This window comes from Gekko japonicus, unplaced genomic scaffold, assembly GCF_001447785.1.
Source record: "Gekko japonicus isolate JY-2015 unplaced genomic scaffold, Gekko_japonicus_V1.1 scaffold1011, whole genome shotgun sequence".
Classification (NCBI taxonomy): domain Eukaryota; kingdom Metazoa; phylum Chordata; class Lepidosauria; order Squamata; family Gekkonidae; genus Gekko; species Gekko japonicus.
This window is the reverse complement of record NW_015176478.1, coordinates 228,530-242,246: the sequence shown is the minus strand read 5'-3', so window position 1 is coordinate 242,246 and position 13,717 is coordinate 228,530. Positions and strand designations below refer to the sequence as shown.

Here is a 13,717-nt window from a genome sequence, read left to right as displayed (position 1 = left end):
GATTTTTGAGCTTACTTAGGAGCCTTTGATGAGGAACTTTATCAAAAGCTTTCTGGAAGTCAAGGTAAACAATATCTATTGGATCCCCCTTGTCCACATGTTTGTTCACCCCCTCAAAGAACATTAACAGGTTAGTGAGACAAGATCTTTCCTTACAGAACCCATGTTGAGTCTGCCTCAATAGGTTTTGTTCATCTATGTACCTACTAATTCTTTCCTTAATAATGGTTTCCACCAATTTACCCGGTATCGACATCGGACTGACTGGCCTGTAATTTCCCGGATCTCCTCTGGAACCCTTTTTAGGTGTCAGGTTACAGTGCCTTATTCTGCTTCCCAAGATAACAATGGCCAGAGGAGGTTTCCTACTAATTCTTTCCTTAATAATGGTTTCCACCAATTTACCCGGTATCGACATCGGACTGACTGGCCTGTAATTTCCCGGATCTCCTCTGGAACCCTTTTTAGGTGTCAGGTTACAGTGCCTTATTCTGCTTCCCAAGATAACAATGGCCAGAGGAGGTTTCCGAAGTCCCGTGTCGTGCAGGCCAAGGTCAGAGTTTCAGAATTCAATCAAAGCAGTGTCGTTTGGTCCACGGTCAGGGGTTCAGAATCCATTGAAGGTTCAGTCTGAGGTCAGGTTTCCAGGAACCAATCAGGCAGTGGCGGCAGTTCAGCATCTAATGTACAGGTTGTGCCCATGCCCCAAAAGCCTCCCTCGGGAGGCCTCACAGCCATACGCCCAAGTGTCATGCCTCCAGCCAGCTGCTCAGAAATAGTCCTGCAGAGACTCATCTACATTATCAGCAGGCAGCTGGCAGTGAGCCAGGAGGCGTGCACTTCACTGCCTGACCTGTAGCTCAGCTCTCAGCCTTTGGCTGCAGCACTCCGAAGGTGAAGGGGATCTCAGAGGACTGGGAGTGGTCAACTGACTTTCACCTGCTGAATCGGGGTTGGAGTGTGGAGGTGGTTCTGCACCAGCTGTTGGCTGTAAGTCCTGGCATGCCTGCAGCTCCTTTTCCTGCTTGCTGGCTTCTGCTAACTCTGGGCGGGCTACCCAGGACCCCTCCTTGTTTGAGCAGACCTCACTATTGCTGAGCCCTGGCTGACCCATGACACCTCAGCTCTCTCGGCCTGCCACTCATAGTCTTTCCCTTGATACCGGTCAGGTACTAACCTAGGCTCCCCTTCCTCCTGTCATGTGGCCTCGAGCGGAAATTTAAGAATGGGCCCCAGGTCTGGCAAAAGGAAAGGACCTCACAAGTCCTTAGAAGAGTATTTTCTGCACAAGTCAGAGTTTCTTGCAATCAAACAGCAAAGTCTGTTTTTCATCCTTGTCTTGTTTATATGATCGGTTTAAGTATTTCCCTTTCGTGTGCGCTCCAAAAATACAGAAGAGGCACCATGATGCATTCTTGCCAACACCGCACCAAGCAGGCTCTGAATAGGAGGGTATTTGCTAAATCCAACTTGTCAACTGTATCAAATAGGTACTAATCCCATTAAATGCATCACAGACTGCTAATAACCAAGCAGGAGACACCAAATCCTTCCCTCTGAGGGCATTTTGATCTGCTCAGATTTAGCGAATAGCCTCAAAGGACAAGATCTATCAACTCTCCTTGGAAATAAATGTAGTGTGGAAAGTGTTCCTCCAACAGTCAGCTGTGCGTGTTCCACACCCAAGACTCTGTTAAAGGAAGGATTAATCAGGAAGGAGATACACTCTTTACACGGCCCCCATCCATCTGTAATGCTGATTATGAAATCTTCACTATCACTTTGTAGAATTACTACCTGTGTTCATTTTTCTCAGTTACATTTTGCGGAATCATTTCCAAAAAGATGACTTCTGTGGTAATCCTAAGAACACTTTCCTGGGAGTAAACCCCATCGAATAGACCTGAGTAGGATTCTGAATAGACCTGTTTAGGATTGCACTGTAAGAGAGCAATCCCAAAGTAGTAGAGTTGCCAACAACCTGGAGAAAAATTGTCCTGTCTTATTGACCAGAGGAAAAGTTGTATATGTGGGTTGGGAGCTGACGAAACATTGGAACATGTAATTTTTGATTGTATTATATATCAAAACATTAGGGAAGTTTTGATCAAACCTATAGTTAATTCCTTTCCAGGTCGTAATAGAAGCATACTTTTGTCAACTATGCTGGCAGGGGATAACCAAAAGCTGACTAGGATGGTTGCCAAATTTGGTTGGTTGGCATACCAAGCTAGGAAAGAAATAAAGTACAGATAGGCCTAAATCTAATTTCTGATCTTAATATTGATTTTATCATGTCTGTATTTTAACACTTTTAGATTCTTATTTATAATTTTAGATGCCATAATATTTTATAATTTTATTGCTCCCCTATCTTGTTGTTGTACTATACTTCCATGCCACCAGATGTTTCAGCTGCCCATTTCCACCCAGTAGGCCTTTATTAAAGAGACAGGACGTTTTTGTCCAGGGCTCTTTGCAACCTCATAGCTAGCATGGTGGAGGGAGCAGCTAGAGCCCTGGGAAGTCCAGGTCTGAGTCCCCGTGGAAGCTTGCCCTGCCAGCAACACCCTTTGGGCCTAACCTGTCCAGTAGGGTCGATGTGAAGGGAACATGAAGAAGCCACTTTGGGGGCCCCTTGGGGAGAGAAGTGGGGTATGAATGGAGTAAAATAAATAAATAAATGTAAGCGGGTCTACTCAGAATTACCTGACCTGGGACCATTATGCACACACATCTTCCTGCAGATTTTCAGAACAGTAAGCCTTTTATTCTGCAGCTACAATTAAAAAAACCCACACTTTTCTAAATTGAGGTGGAATATCACTTGTGAAGTGTGGGGGGTGGTATCCAAAGTTTTTTTTAAAAAAATTACACAATTGCCTTATCACAGCTGTGTGGTGACCCGAGAGTGATGCCAGTTACAGACACACACCCAGAAGAGGGAATCTGCATCTGAGAGTTCACTGCCATGGCTGTAGATACATAGTCACTGACATACAGACTCACTGAAATACAGTTTCAACAGTTCTCCTTCAACTAGTTTTCCATTCGCTCCACCGACATGTTCTCTTTCTGCCAATTAGGCTTCTACAATAGTGGTGGTGGTTAACACTCAACATTCACCATTAAGTATGTACTGACAACCTGGAGTCATAATATTCTGACACAACATACATCAGTACATAATATCCTATTTTATATTTTTACATTTCTAAGAATAAAATTTCTAATGAAACTGGTGGGTAAACCAAAGGAATGAAAACTGACTTGAAGCAACCTACTTGTATACAACCAACAGAATGTTATAAGAAACAACTTAAATCAAATTCAGTGTTCAAACCATTAGGGATCAAGGTGTTTAATTTAAAGATCCACCTGTGTTCCTGGTGAAGTAATTCCTTCATAGCCAATGGACGTTTTGAGTCTGCCACAAAGAGCACACCACATCTAAACTGGTCTTCTTTATGGTTGAAAGTTTATTTCAGTGAGTATGTATGTGCTGACAACTAGGGATGTAGTAAATATGTTATAACATAGAAGTATATCTTCAGTTTCACAGCTAAAGAGTACCAGCCATCTGAAGAAGCAGAACGTGAATGCAGCAGTGAAGCCAGCCGTGTGTAGCTGCTGCTCACGCAAGAAGTAGAACCTTTGTTCTCCTGAAGTTTTTTATACAAAGGATTTGTGGACTTCATTTGAGTTTTTCCTTTGTATCAAGTACTTTTTGATCCTAGCTCTTTAAGAAGATATAAGGGTTTGCTGAAGTTTAACAAAGATTTAAAACTGTTTGAATTGCTTTGTACAATATAATCTTTCTGCTTTTGTTCGTAATTCATTCACGGAGTGTCTTTATATGGATACAATCTCCTCCCGTGAGCTCTCATTTTGATATACAACCACCTGGGGTTTGGCACCCCTACTTAACAGGCTTAGCAGAAATATCTGTCGCAGTCCTGATGAGGGGAGGGCATGTGACTCACTTCCTGCCATGGCCCCAAACTGTAGCCAATGAGTTCCTTCGGTTTGCTGAACTGCCTATTGGTCCTTTGATTGGCAGATTGGCCCAGTCTCTTTTCTGCCGCAGAGCCCAGGACACAATTAGGACTGCCCTGTGTGGCTGGTTCTGCAGCCTCTTTAAGCCAAACCTCACTGCTGTCCTGCCTCAAAGAGAAACTTCCCTGTGGAGCCTGGCTACTTGAACAAGGGCTGGCAGGGAGCAGGCTCCGCAGGTGCCGTGGCCAACCTCTGGGTGAAAGGGGCGCCAGCCTTCAGGTGGGGCCGGAAACCTCCGGAGATTGCAGCTGGTCTCCTCTCCAGATGACAGAGATGAGTTCCCCTGGAGAAGACGGCTGCTTTGGAGGGTGGGCTCTAACCCCACTGAGGTGCCACGCCTTCCTAAGCCCCAACCTCCCCAGGCTCCGGCCCCCACCCCCCAAATCTCCAGGAATCTCCCAGCCTGGAACTGGCAGCACTGCTGGGTGGGGCCTGGAGATCTCGTGGAATTAGGGCTGATCTCCAGATGACAGAGCTCAGTCCCTCCTCTGGAGAGAACCTCGGAGGGCAAAATCTCTGGCATCCCCTCCCCCTCGAGCTTCCTCCCTCCTCCCTAAACTCTGTGTGTGTCCGTCCCCCCGGCTCCACTCCCAAATTTCCAGGAATGTCTCAAGATTGAGTTGGCAATCCTACCCATTTCGCCTTCTGGTTGAATATATAGGAATATAAAGAACCTCCTTGCATCAAAAACACCAGGGTAGCTCTTTAAGCCAAACCATTGATTGTCCGGCAAGTGGGAGCCTCCAGCGATAATGTGACAGATTTTGTTTCATTAAGGGGCTCCCATCCCGCTCCGTAACCCATGCCCTGAGCACATTCTCAATACAGGGCAGGGCTGGATTGAAGGGGCAGACGAGGCGCAAGCTGTGAAAGAAACCGCAGTGTTTTGTTGCACCCCCCCCCATTTATTTATTTATTTGTTTGCTAGACTTTTACCCTGCCCTCCCGCCGAACCTCCTACCTTGTTTCTCTCCATTTTGATTCATAACAGGCAAGGCTACGTAGGGGAATGCAGCTGGAGAGCAGTTTCTATGGCACCAGAAATCATGAATTCCAGGGAAATGAAAGATTAATTCAATTTGGATGGATTAGACTTTCAAATTAATATCCTGGAGCCCAACATTATTGCAATGCCTGGCAGAAGGGTTGGCTTTCTGGGGGAACACTACTGGCATGTCTACGGAATCGTGCCTGGTATGCTCATTTCAGTTTTCATGCAGTTTTCACGCAGACCTTAAGACAACTGAGTGAATAGCTGAAGTCTGAGACACTTTGCATTCCCGTGCAAGATCAGTGACCAAAGGCTTGGGCTTGATCCTACTGAGATATTTGGCTAATATAGCAGAATCTGCCCAGTCATAATGCAATACATAAATCTCCCAAGAAGTATATTGCCAAAAAGGTAAACTTGCATTTATTCAAGTAGATCCAGTTCACATTCAGGTTGCAGTCGAAAGGAGAGAGAGAAGTCTAATTTAAAGACTACTTTCCCCTCTCACAAATGGCTGGCATGTCTGGCGTCATGTGCGTGGGGGAGCATGAGGGCACTGTCACCGAAGCATAGAATGTTTGACTTGGAAGGGACCCTGCAGGTCATCTAGTCCAACCCCCTGCACTCTGCAGAAGAGAGCGGTGTCTCTACGGAGGGCCACGTGGAGACAGAGGACACACAGAGAGAGGAGGAGTCAGAGAGGGCAGCTCCCAGGTGGAGACCAAGAGAGGCATCCCATTCCAAGAGAGGAACACCTGTACACACTTGGAGTGATGCAGCACACCCTCAGTGGCCGAGGTCAGACCGGCAGTTTGCTCCGATAGAGGCACGAGCCAGAAACGTTTCACAAACAGATTAAAGGGGCCGTTCACACAGGTACATCTGTCAGGTGTTCCCCAGCCGTACTCAACCCGTCTTGTAACGCTTCCCTCCCAAGTTTAAAAGATACCAGGTGAAAGTGGTAGCAAACCCTGGAGAGCGCGATTAAAAGAAGAAGAAGAAGAAGAAGAAGAGATTGGATTTATACCCTGCCCTTCACTACCCAAAGGAGTCTCAGAGCGGCTTACAAACTCCTTTCCCTTCCCCTCCCCACGACAGACACCCTGTGAGGTAGGTGGGGCTGAGAGAGCTCTGCTCTTTTTCAAGGACAGCTCTTATCAGAACTACGGCTTGCCAAGGTCATCCAGCCAGGTGCAAGTGGAGGAGGAGTGGGGAATCAAACCCGGTTCTCCCAGGTTAGAGTCCGCACACTTAACCACTACACCAAACTGGCTCCTGCGTCCATCCCGCTTCCCGGAAGTGTGAACGCGAAAAGCCATGATCCAGTAGGGATGCGCTTATGCACATGAGCACATAAGCGCACATAACCGGATTACCTGAAAAAGCAGTTTACAGCCGTGCTTCTGGGCCAACAGTGTGAACGCTCCCTTGTGCCTCCTCCCTTGTGCCTATTCTCCCGCATCAGTCGGTGTGGTGTGACCGGGAAAACCGGGGACAGTTTGTTCTGGGTCTTTTTTGCCACGACTCCCTCCCGCTTCAAACTGCCTGTCTGAACGCAGCCAGTGTCCAGGCATATGCTGAATCACTCACTCCATCCGATTCAGGCCTTACAATGAAGCATCTTAGAGCTGAACAACCCGTGGACGGTGCACTAACTCAAGCCTTGGAGCTTTATTTGATGTTAAGTTGTCTATGGTCTACACTAATTCATCAGCTTCCTAAAACTGTTGTGGGTCCCCGTCCACAGACCCCGTCCTCCATGAAGTTGATGAACCCCCTCAATAAAAGCCGTCTGAGCTCACGATTGTCCCCACATCTTACAGCAGTGAATTTCTTTTGCAGTTCAGAACCCGCTGTTGATCAGTGTCTGCAGGGAAAACTGGGATGGAGAGAGCCATCCCCCCCCCTCTCTCTGCCATTCATATTTCTATAAATATACACATTACACTCCCCTTTGGGCATCCCCCCCCCCAAACTGAAACAACGCCAGATTTCCCGGCAAGGAAGATGTCTCAGCACTTTCCTTTGGGCTGCACTTTTCTCGGCCTTTTTGCAGCTCTTCCCGAGGAAAGGCTGGGGATGCGAGGAGGAAGCCTGAGACCCCTCAGCTGAGGGCAGAGGCAGGGCGCTCACTTGCTGTTCACTGATCGAGGTGAGGCCTGGGAGGAGAACCTCCCACCCCGTGCGCCCTGCCACTCACAGCACATCACAGGAGTTGAGCAGACAGCCTTCACGAGCGAGCGGCTCCATCGCTGGAGGAAGAGGCTAAGCAATCGCAGCCTGACCTACAATCGCTGCGCTCCATGTGCTGAGCGGCTCAGCTGGAACGTGGTGACAGTTCATCGGAACGTATGTCACAGTTGATGTCTGTGAGAGAAGCACAGCCCCCAGCGAGCGCGATTCCTCCCCCTCTGCCAGGCCTCCCCTCGCTCTGGAGGGCAGCACGCCCCAGCTCCCGCGACTGGCCTGCTCACCCCAGAAGCCGGAGGAAGCGGCCCCAACAAGCCAGGCTACTGCTTTGGCCCAGAGGAGGGCACCCTTCTGGCACCGTCCGGCAGAGCAATGGAGGAGCGAGGGCCGTGGCCCCGGGGCAGGGCATCTGCTTTGGCAGGCGGAGGGTCCCGGGTTCAGTCCCGGCATTTCCAGTTAAATGGATCAGACAGCAGGTGATGTGAGAGACCTTTCTCTGCCGGAGACCCCAGAGGGCTGCTGCCAGTCTGAGTAGACGGCTCTGACCGTGATGGGCTGAGGGGCTGCTTCAGTATTCAGGCCACTTCATGTGTTCTTGGGATGCCATCTGACTCCAGGGCTCTTTTTGTAGAAAAAGCCCAGCAAGAACTCATTAGCATAATAGGCCACACCCAACAGCAGTAACTCATTGAGCACTTGGATGAGATTTTTAAGAGACGGCCATCTTGCTTTTATGAGAGGAGCACCGAATATATTTTTCTACGAGTATAACTGGTTTTAATATTTTAATGTATGTATTGTTTTATGCTATGATTCGGCAATATGCCCTGTAAGCCGCCCTGAGCCTACGGGTCCTTGCTTGTTGTCCAAACCCAGGGCCTTTTTTTTGTAGCAGGGACTCCTTTGCATGTTAGGCCACACACCCCTAATGTAGCCAATCCTAATGAGTTTCTGCTGTTGGGTGTGGCCTATTATGCTAATGAGTTCCTGCTGGGCGTGGCCAACTTGGAAGCCAGCCGGAACTCCGTTCCTGTGCGTTCCTGCCCAAAAATAGCCCTGTGACTGACTGGCCAACAGAAAGGGCACCCTGGGGCTGTTTCCATGTTTCTGTGTGTGTGTGTGTGGGGGGGGATACATTTGAGTCCAGTCAGGCACCTTTAAGATCAACAACGCTTAATTCTGAGTATAACTTTTTGTGTGCACAGGAAAGCTTCTGCCCAGAATTAAACTTTGTTGGTCTCCAAGGGGCCTGACTGGACTCAGATTTTGTTCTGTTGCTTCAGATCAGCACGGCTGCCCCCACCTGAATCTATCTCCATCTGGTATGTGTGGGACAAAATGAATTTTCTCCTGGGAGGCTGGCAAGCAGCAGACCTCCACTTGGCAATTGTAAAAGGTTTTTTCCCCCTTGGAAGAAGGAAGTCCGTCAACAGCTTTCTAGGCTCACCTTCATACAAATGCTAATGTGTTTAGCAGGAAAGACCGTGGGATGGCCAAGCCTCCCCCTTCTCCAGGCACGGGACAGAGTTTGGAGGAATCCTAGACTCACACAGAGTCCGGAGGGGCCACACAGGCCATCCAGCCCCACCCCCCTGCTCAACGCAGGATCGGCCCCTAGCGCATCCCTGACAAGGGTCTGTCCAGCCGCTGCTTGAAGACTGTCAGGGAGGGGGAGCGCACCACCTCCCCAGGCAGCTGATTCCACTGCTGAACAACTTTTACTAAGATCCAGCTGGTACCTTCCCGCCCTTCATTTAAACCCATTCTTGCGAGTCCTCTCCTCTGCTGCCAACAGGAACAGCTCCCTGCCCCCCTCTTAAGTGACAGCCCTTCGGATCCTTAAAGAGAGCCATCCTGTCCCCCCTCGACCTCCCCTTCTCCAGGCTAAACATTCCCAAGAGGTCCCTCCGCCTTTCCTCGCAGGGCTTCTTGGGCTCCAGCCCCCCCCCCCATCATCCTCGTCGCTCTCCTCTGCCCACGCTCCATCCTGTCCACATCCTTTATGCAGTGAGGCCAAGGCAGTGCACAGTGGGACGATGACATCTTGCGATCTGGATGTTATGCCTCTGCTGATACACTCCAAGACTGCATTGGCCTTTATTCTCGCCGCATCACACTGGCTGCTCATAGTTAACTCTCGGTCCCCCCGTACCCCCAAGATCTTGTTCACACACACACTGCCACCCAGAAGGGCACCCCCCATCCAGTATGCCTGTTCCTCATTTTTGTTACTCAGATGTAGAACTCAGCACTTATCCTTGTTAAATGGCATCTTGTTCACATCTGCCCACTTTTCTAGGGTGCTCAGATCCCATTGAATTCTCTATCAATCAATAAACCTTTAATGGCATATACAACCTTAAAAATCAAAGACAGAAAATGACACAAATTCTCTATCTTCTGGTATGTTTGCTGCTCCTCCCAATTTGGTGCCATCTGCAAATCTAATGAGTAGCCCCTCCACACCCTCCTCCAGATCATTTATAAAAATATTGAAAAGTACCAGGCCCCAAACGGAGCTCTGTCCAGGACTGGGGGCTACAACCACTCCAGGGATAACTCTCCAGGAAGGGACTGGAGGAAATGCTTCTCTGACCTGGCCTGACCGGGTCAAGGGGGAGGGGAGACAGAGATGATAAAATCTCAGTGCAACAGGAACTAGCTTTCTTGTCTGCAGACTAGAGGAGGCACATTCTGGGGGGCGGCGGGATTCTCTGGGTAGTAAAAAGCACAGTCCAACTTGATTTTTGAGCTCCCACGTGACACGGCACTCTTTCTGAGCATGTCTTGTGGGGTTCCCAGGGCTCTCCCTTGCTGCCGGAGCAAAGAAAAAACTCCTTTGCGCTGACTGTGAGGGCTACATGGGAGGGGCTGTGGCACTGTGGCAAATAGGGTTGCCAGACCCTTGTCCGGGTGGGGTTTCCCCTGATTTTCAGGGCTTCAGCCCACTGCTGGCCAGCAGGCTGGCGGGGGCAGCCCCAACCCCAAACAGATGCATCACACGTCAACACCCCTGGTGTGATGTCACTTCCACGTGACATCATCACGTCAATGACACTTCCCCACCTCCCCACTCCCGGAAGGCTCCCTCTCGCCCCCCGCGAGAAGAACAATTGGACCAGCAACCCTACTGGCCGAGCATCTGCTTGGTCCCTGGTTCAGTGTCCAGCATCTCCAATCAACGTGATCAAGTTTTAGGTGATGTGAAAGGCCTCAGGCTGAGGAGGACCCGGAGAGCCGCTGCCAGTCTGAGTAGACGAGGCTGACTTCGATGGACCCCCAGGGCCTGAGTCAGGAGAAGGCAGCTTCAGGTGTTCACGTGAAAGCTCTGTTTGTGGCCAGTCTGGGACTGGACCCCAGTGGAGCTTAGCGGTGCCTTCAAAACGGTGATGTTCAGCTCTGGCACTGCCCCCCCCCCAGCCCTTTGCCAGGGCTTTATTTTGAAAACCACAGTTCACCTGTGGCTGGGGATCGGCAGGCAGCAGGAGGTGAGGCTGGCAAGACTGGGCTCACAGCGGGGCCTCTGCACCAACGTGGCAGGCAAGAAGTGCGCAAGGGGGCAGTGCCAGCCACGGGGACGACCCAAATGCCGTCCCCATGTGCCTCCATCTCAATTGCTGCCACTTGCAAAGTGGGAGGCGGCTCCTCCCCCACCCGTGGGAAAGCAGCGACCATTCCAGCAAGGAGGGTCCCTCTGGGGAGCAGCCTTTGCCGGCAACCACGCACGGAAGAATGCCAACGGCCTCCCGCCTGAGGCTCCCCAGGCAGTCCGAATGCCTCTCCCTCTACAGGATGAAGACCCAGTTTCTGGGCATTTGGCTGCTGGTGCAAATCCTCTGTGGAGATCTCCCTGCTAGTGGGGATCCAGAGGCACTCGCAGTGGCCACGGACTGTCTCCATGGTGCCTCCCCCCCAATACTCCCCTTGCCTCCGCCCTCTAGCACTGCCATTCCCCGGCTGTGGCACTGGAGGGCTTTCTCGACAATTGCTATATATTGCTATAGCAATTACCTTTTACAATAGAGGCCCCCAAAATCCCTGGTAGGGCATGAGGGGCTGAGGGAAAGAAAACGGCCCTGCTGTGCACAGGATCTGTCCAAATGCCACCCCTGGTATCAGTGCTTCCCCTTCCCCAATACCCGCTACTACTTCTCCACAAATCACCCCCCCAAGATCCTTTTCCTTCCCCCCCCCCCCCAGCCACTTGGCTTTTGCTACCTCCATATCTGTATAGCTTATGCTTTTGCACTCAAAACTGAATGTGGGTTCACCCCACCTCCACTTGGTGTCCAACCTGGAGTGGGTGGGTTGTTTTTTTTTTACAGTACATTTTCCACTCCACTTCCCACCCCACCCCACATTCTTCCAATCTTTTCCAGCCCAGGTTTGATACAATCTTTTGTGCAGACTGCAGTCAAAGTTTTTTGTCTGTTGCATGGATAAGAAAGTGCCCCCCTCTGCTACAAATGGTGTCCTCAAGCTACTCTTCCCAATGGGGTTTTAAATGTCCAGGAGAAATGTCTTGCCCTTTTAATAGAGGTTTAATCTGCAGAAATTCTTCTTCACCCAAAAGGTCATTCACACATGTAATTCACTGCCGCAGGAAATAGTGGTGGCTACAAGCACAGACAGCTTCAAGAGCGGACAGGATAAACATATGGAGCAGAGGTCCATGAGTGGCTATTAGCCACAAGGTATAGACGGAAGACCCTGTCTGGGGCAGTGATGCTCTGTATTCTTGGTGCTGGGGGGGGGGGCAACAGTCGGAGGGCTTCTGGAGTTCTGGCCCCACTGGTAGACCTCCTGAGGGCACCTGGGTTCTGGCCACTGATCCAATATGGCTTCTCTTATGTTCTTAAATGGGCACGGAACTAAACAATGTCACCTGATGATTGCTGCAGGTCAAACTGAGATTAAAAGGGCTGCTAGAGGGACCACTTTAAAGTCTGGCAACCCTAATTTAAATAACCACAGCCGTGTCTAGAACCCCACAGGGGAGAAAGCCCTCTGTGTGTGTGTGTGTGTGTGTGTGTGTGTGTGAGAGAGAGAGAGAGAGAGGGGGGGGGGGCTTGTTTTGCAACAGAGAAGCAGGCAAGGAAGAGGTTAAGCATTATCATCTCTCCTGCTGCTTCTCCACTCCACTCTCCCTTCTGAAGCTGCTTTTCCTTATTTTCTTTTTGTTGCCTCCATTTACATTTAAGATGTAGCCAGACCCGGTCAGAATGGCACAGCAAATGGCTTGTATATTTTCTGATACCAACTGCTCTTTTTTACAAACAGGAACTGAAATCCTCAAGATTCTGAAGGTTCATCGCAGCAAGTTATACTTGTAGCCTGGGATCGATCATTTTAAATCCCGCACATTTCAATATCTCATCAATCAGAAGCATGAGAATGTATTTTGCAACAATGTAGCTTATGATTCTGCACTCAAGACTGAATGTACAGGATGTTGTGGTTATGGGAAATTTCAACTATCCAGATATTTGCTCGAAATCTAACTCTGTGAGACATGGGGCATCCCGCAGATTCTTGAATAGTCTTGCGGACAACTTCATCTCTCAGAAGGTGGAAGTGGGAACCAGAGGATTCACTATCCTAGATTTAATCCTGACTAACAAGGAAGAAATGGTTGATGAAGTGAACGTTGTGGGATCCAAGGGGAATAGTGACCATGTCAGCTTGGAATTTGACACAGAGAAGGATGTGAAACCAGGACATAGTAGGACTCATATCCTGGACTTCAGGAAAGCTGATTTTAAAAAACTCAGAGAAATATTAGGTAGGATCCTGTGGCTGGAAATGCTGAGGGGGAAATCTGCACAGGAAGGATGGGAGATGCTGAAAAATGAAGTGCTTAAGGCACAATCGCAGACTGTCCTGGTGAGAAAGAAAGGTGGGAGACGGGTAATGAAGCTGAGGTGGCTGAACAAGGACCTCTCTGAAGAGCTGAGACTAAAAAGGGAAATGTACAGGAAATGGAAGGAGGGACAAATTACTGAGGGTGAATACAAGAAGCAGGCTCGAATCTGTAGGGATGGTGCCAGAAAGGCTAAAGCACAGATGGAGCTGAGGCTTGTGAGGGATGCTAAAAACAACAAGAAAAATTTCTATGCCTATGTTCAGAGCAAAAAGAAGAACAGGGATGGAGTAATGCTCATTGCTCGGGGAAGACGGTCAAGCCTTAACAAGGGATGAAGACAAAGTGGAATTACTTAACTCTCACTTTGTGTCGGTCTTTAACCATAAGGCGAGCTGTATACAAACTGAAGAATGCAAGGCATATGACAGAAGGAGGAACTGCCAGTCCAGAGTAAGTAAGGAGATGGTGAGACAGCATCTAGCTGCCTTAAATAGTTTCAAATCTGCAAGGCTGGATGGCTTGCATCCCAGGGTGCTAAAAGAAATTGCAGATGTTATTTCAGAGCCTCTGGCTCTAATCTTTGAGATTTCCTGGAGTACTGGTGTTGTGCCAGAAGA

At 49.4% G+C, this 13,717-nt stretch overlaps 1 protein-coding gene across 1 annotated transcript in view; it reads right to left on the bottom strand.

Annotated features, from left to right (window-relative positions):
• The window catches only part of ENOX1 (ecto-NOX disulfide-thiol exchanger 1), a 239,110-nt gene that overhangs the window by 23,414 nt on the left and 201,979 nt on the right, over positions 1–13,717 (bottom strand). The window contains 1 exon segment of the mRNA XM_015427201.1: positions 9,753–9,758. Within this exon segment, the coding sequence (XP_015282687.1) occupies positions 9,753–9,758 (6 nt within the window).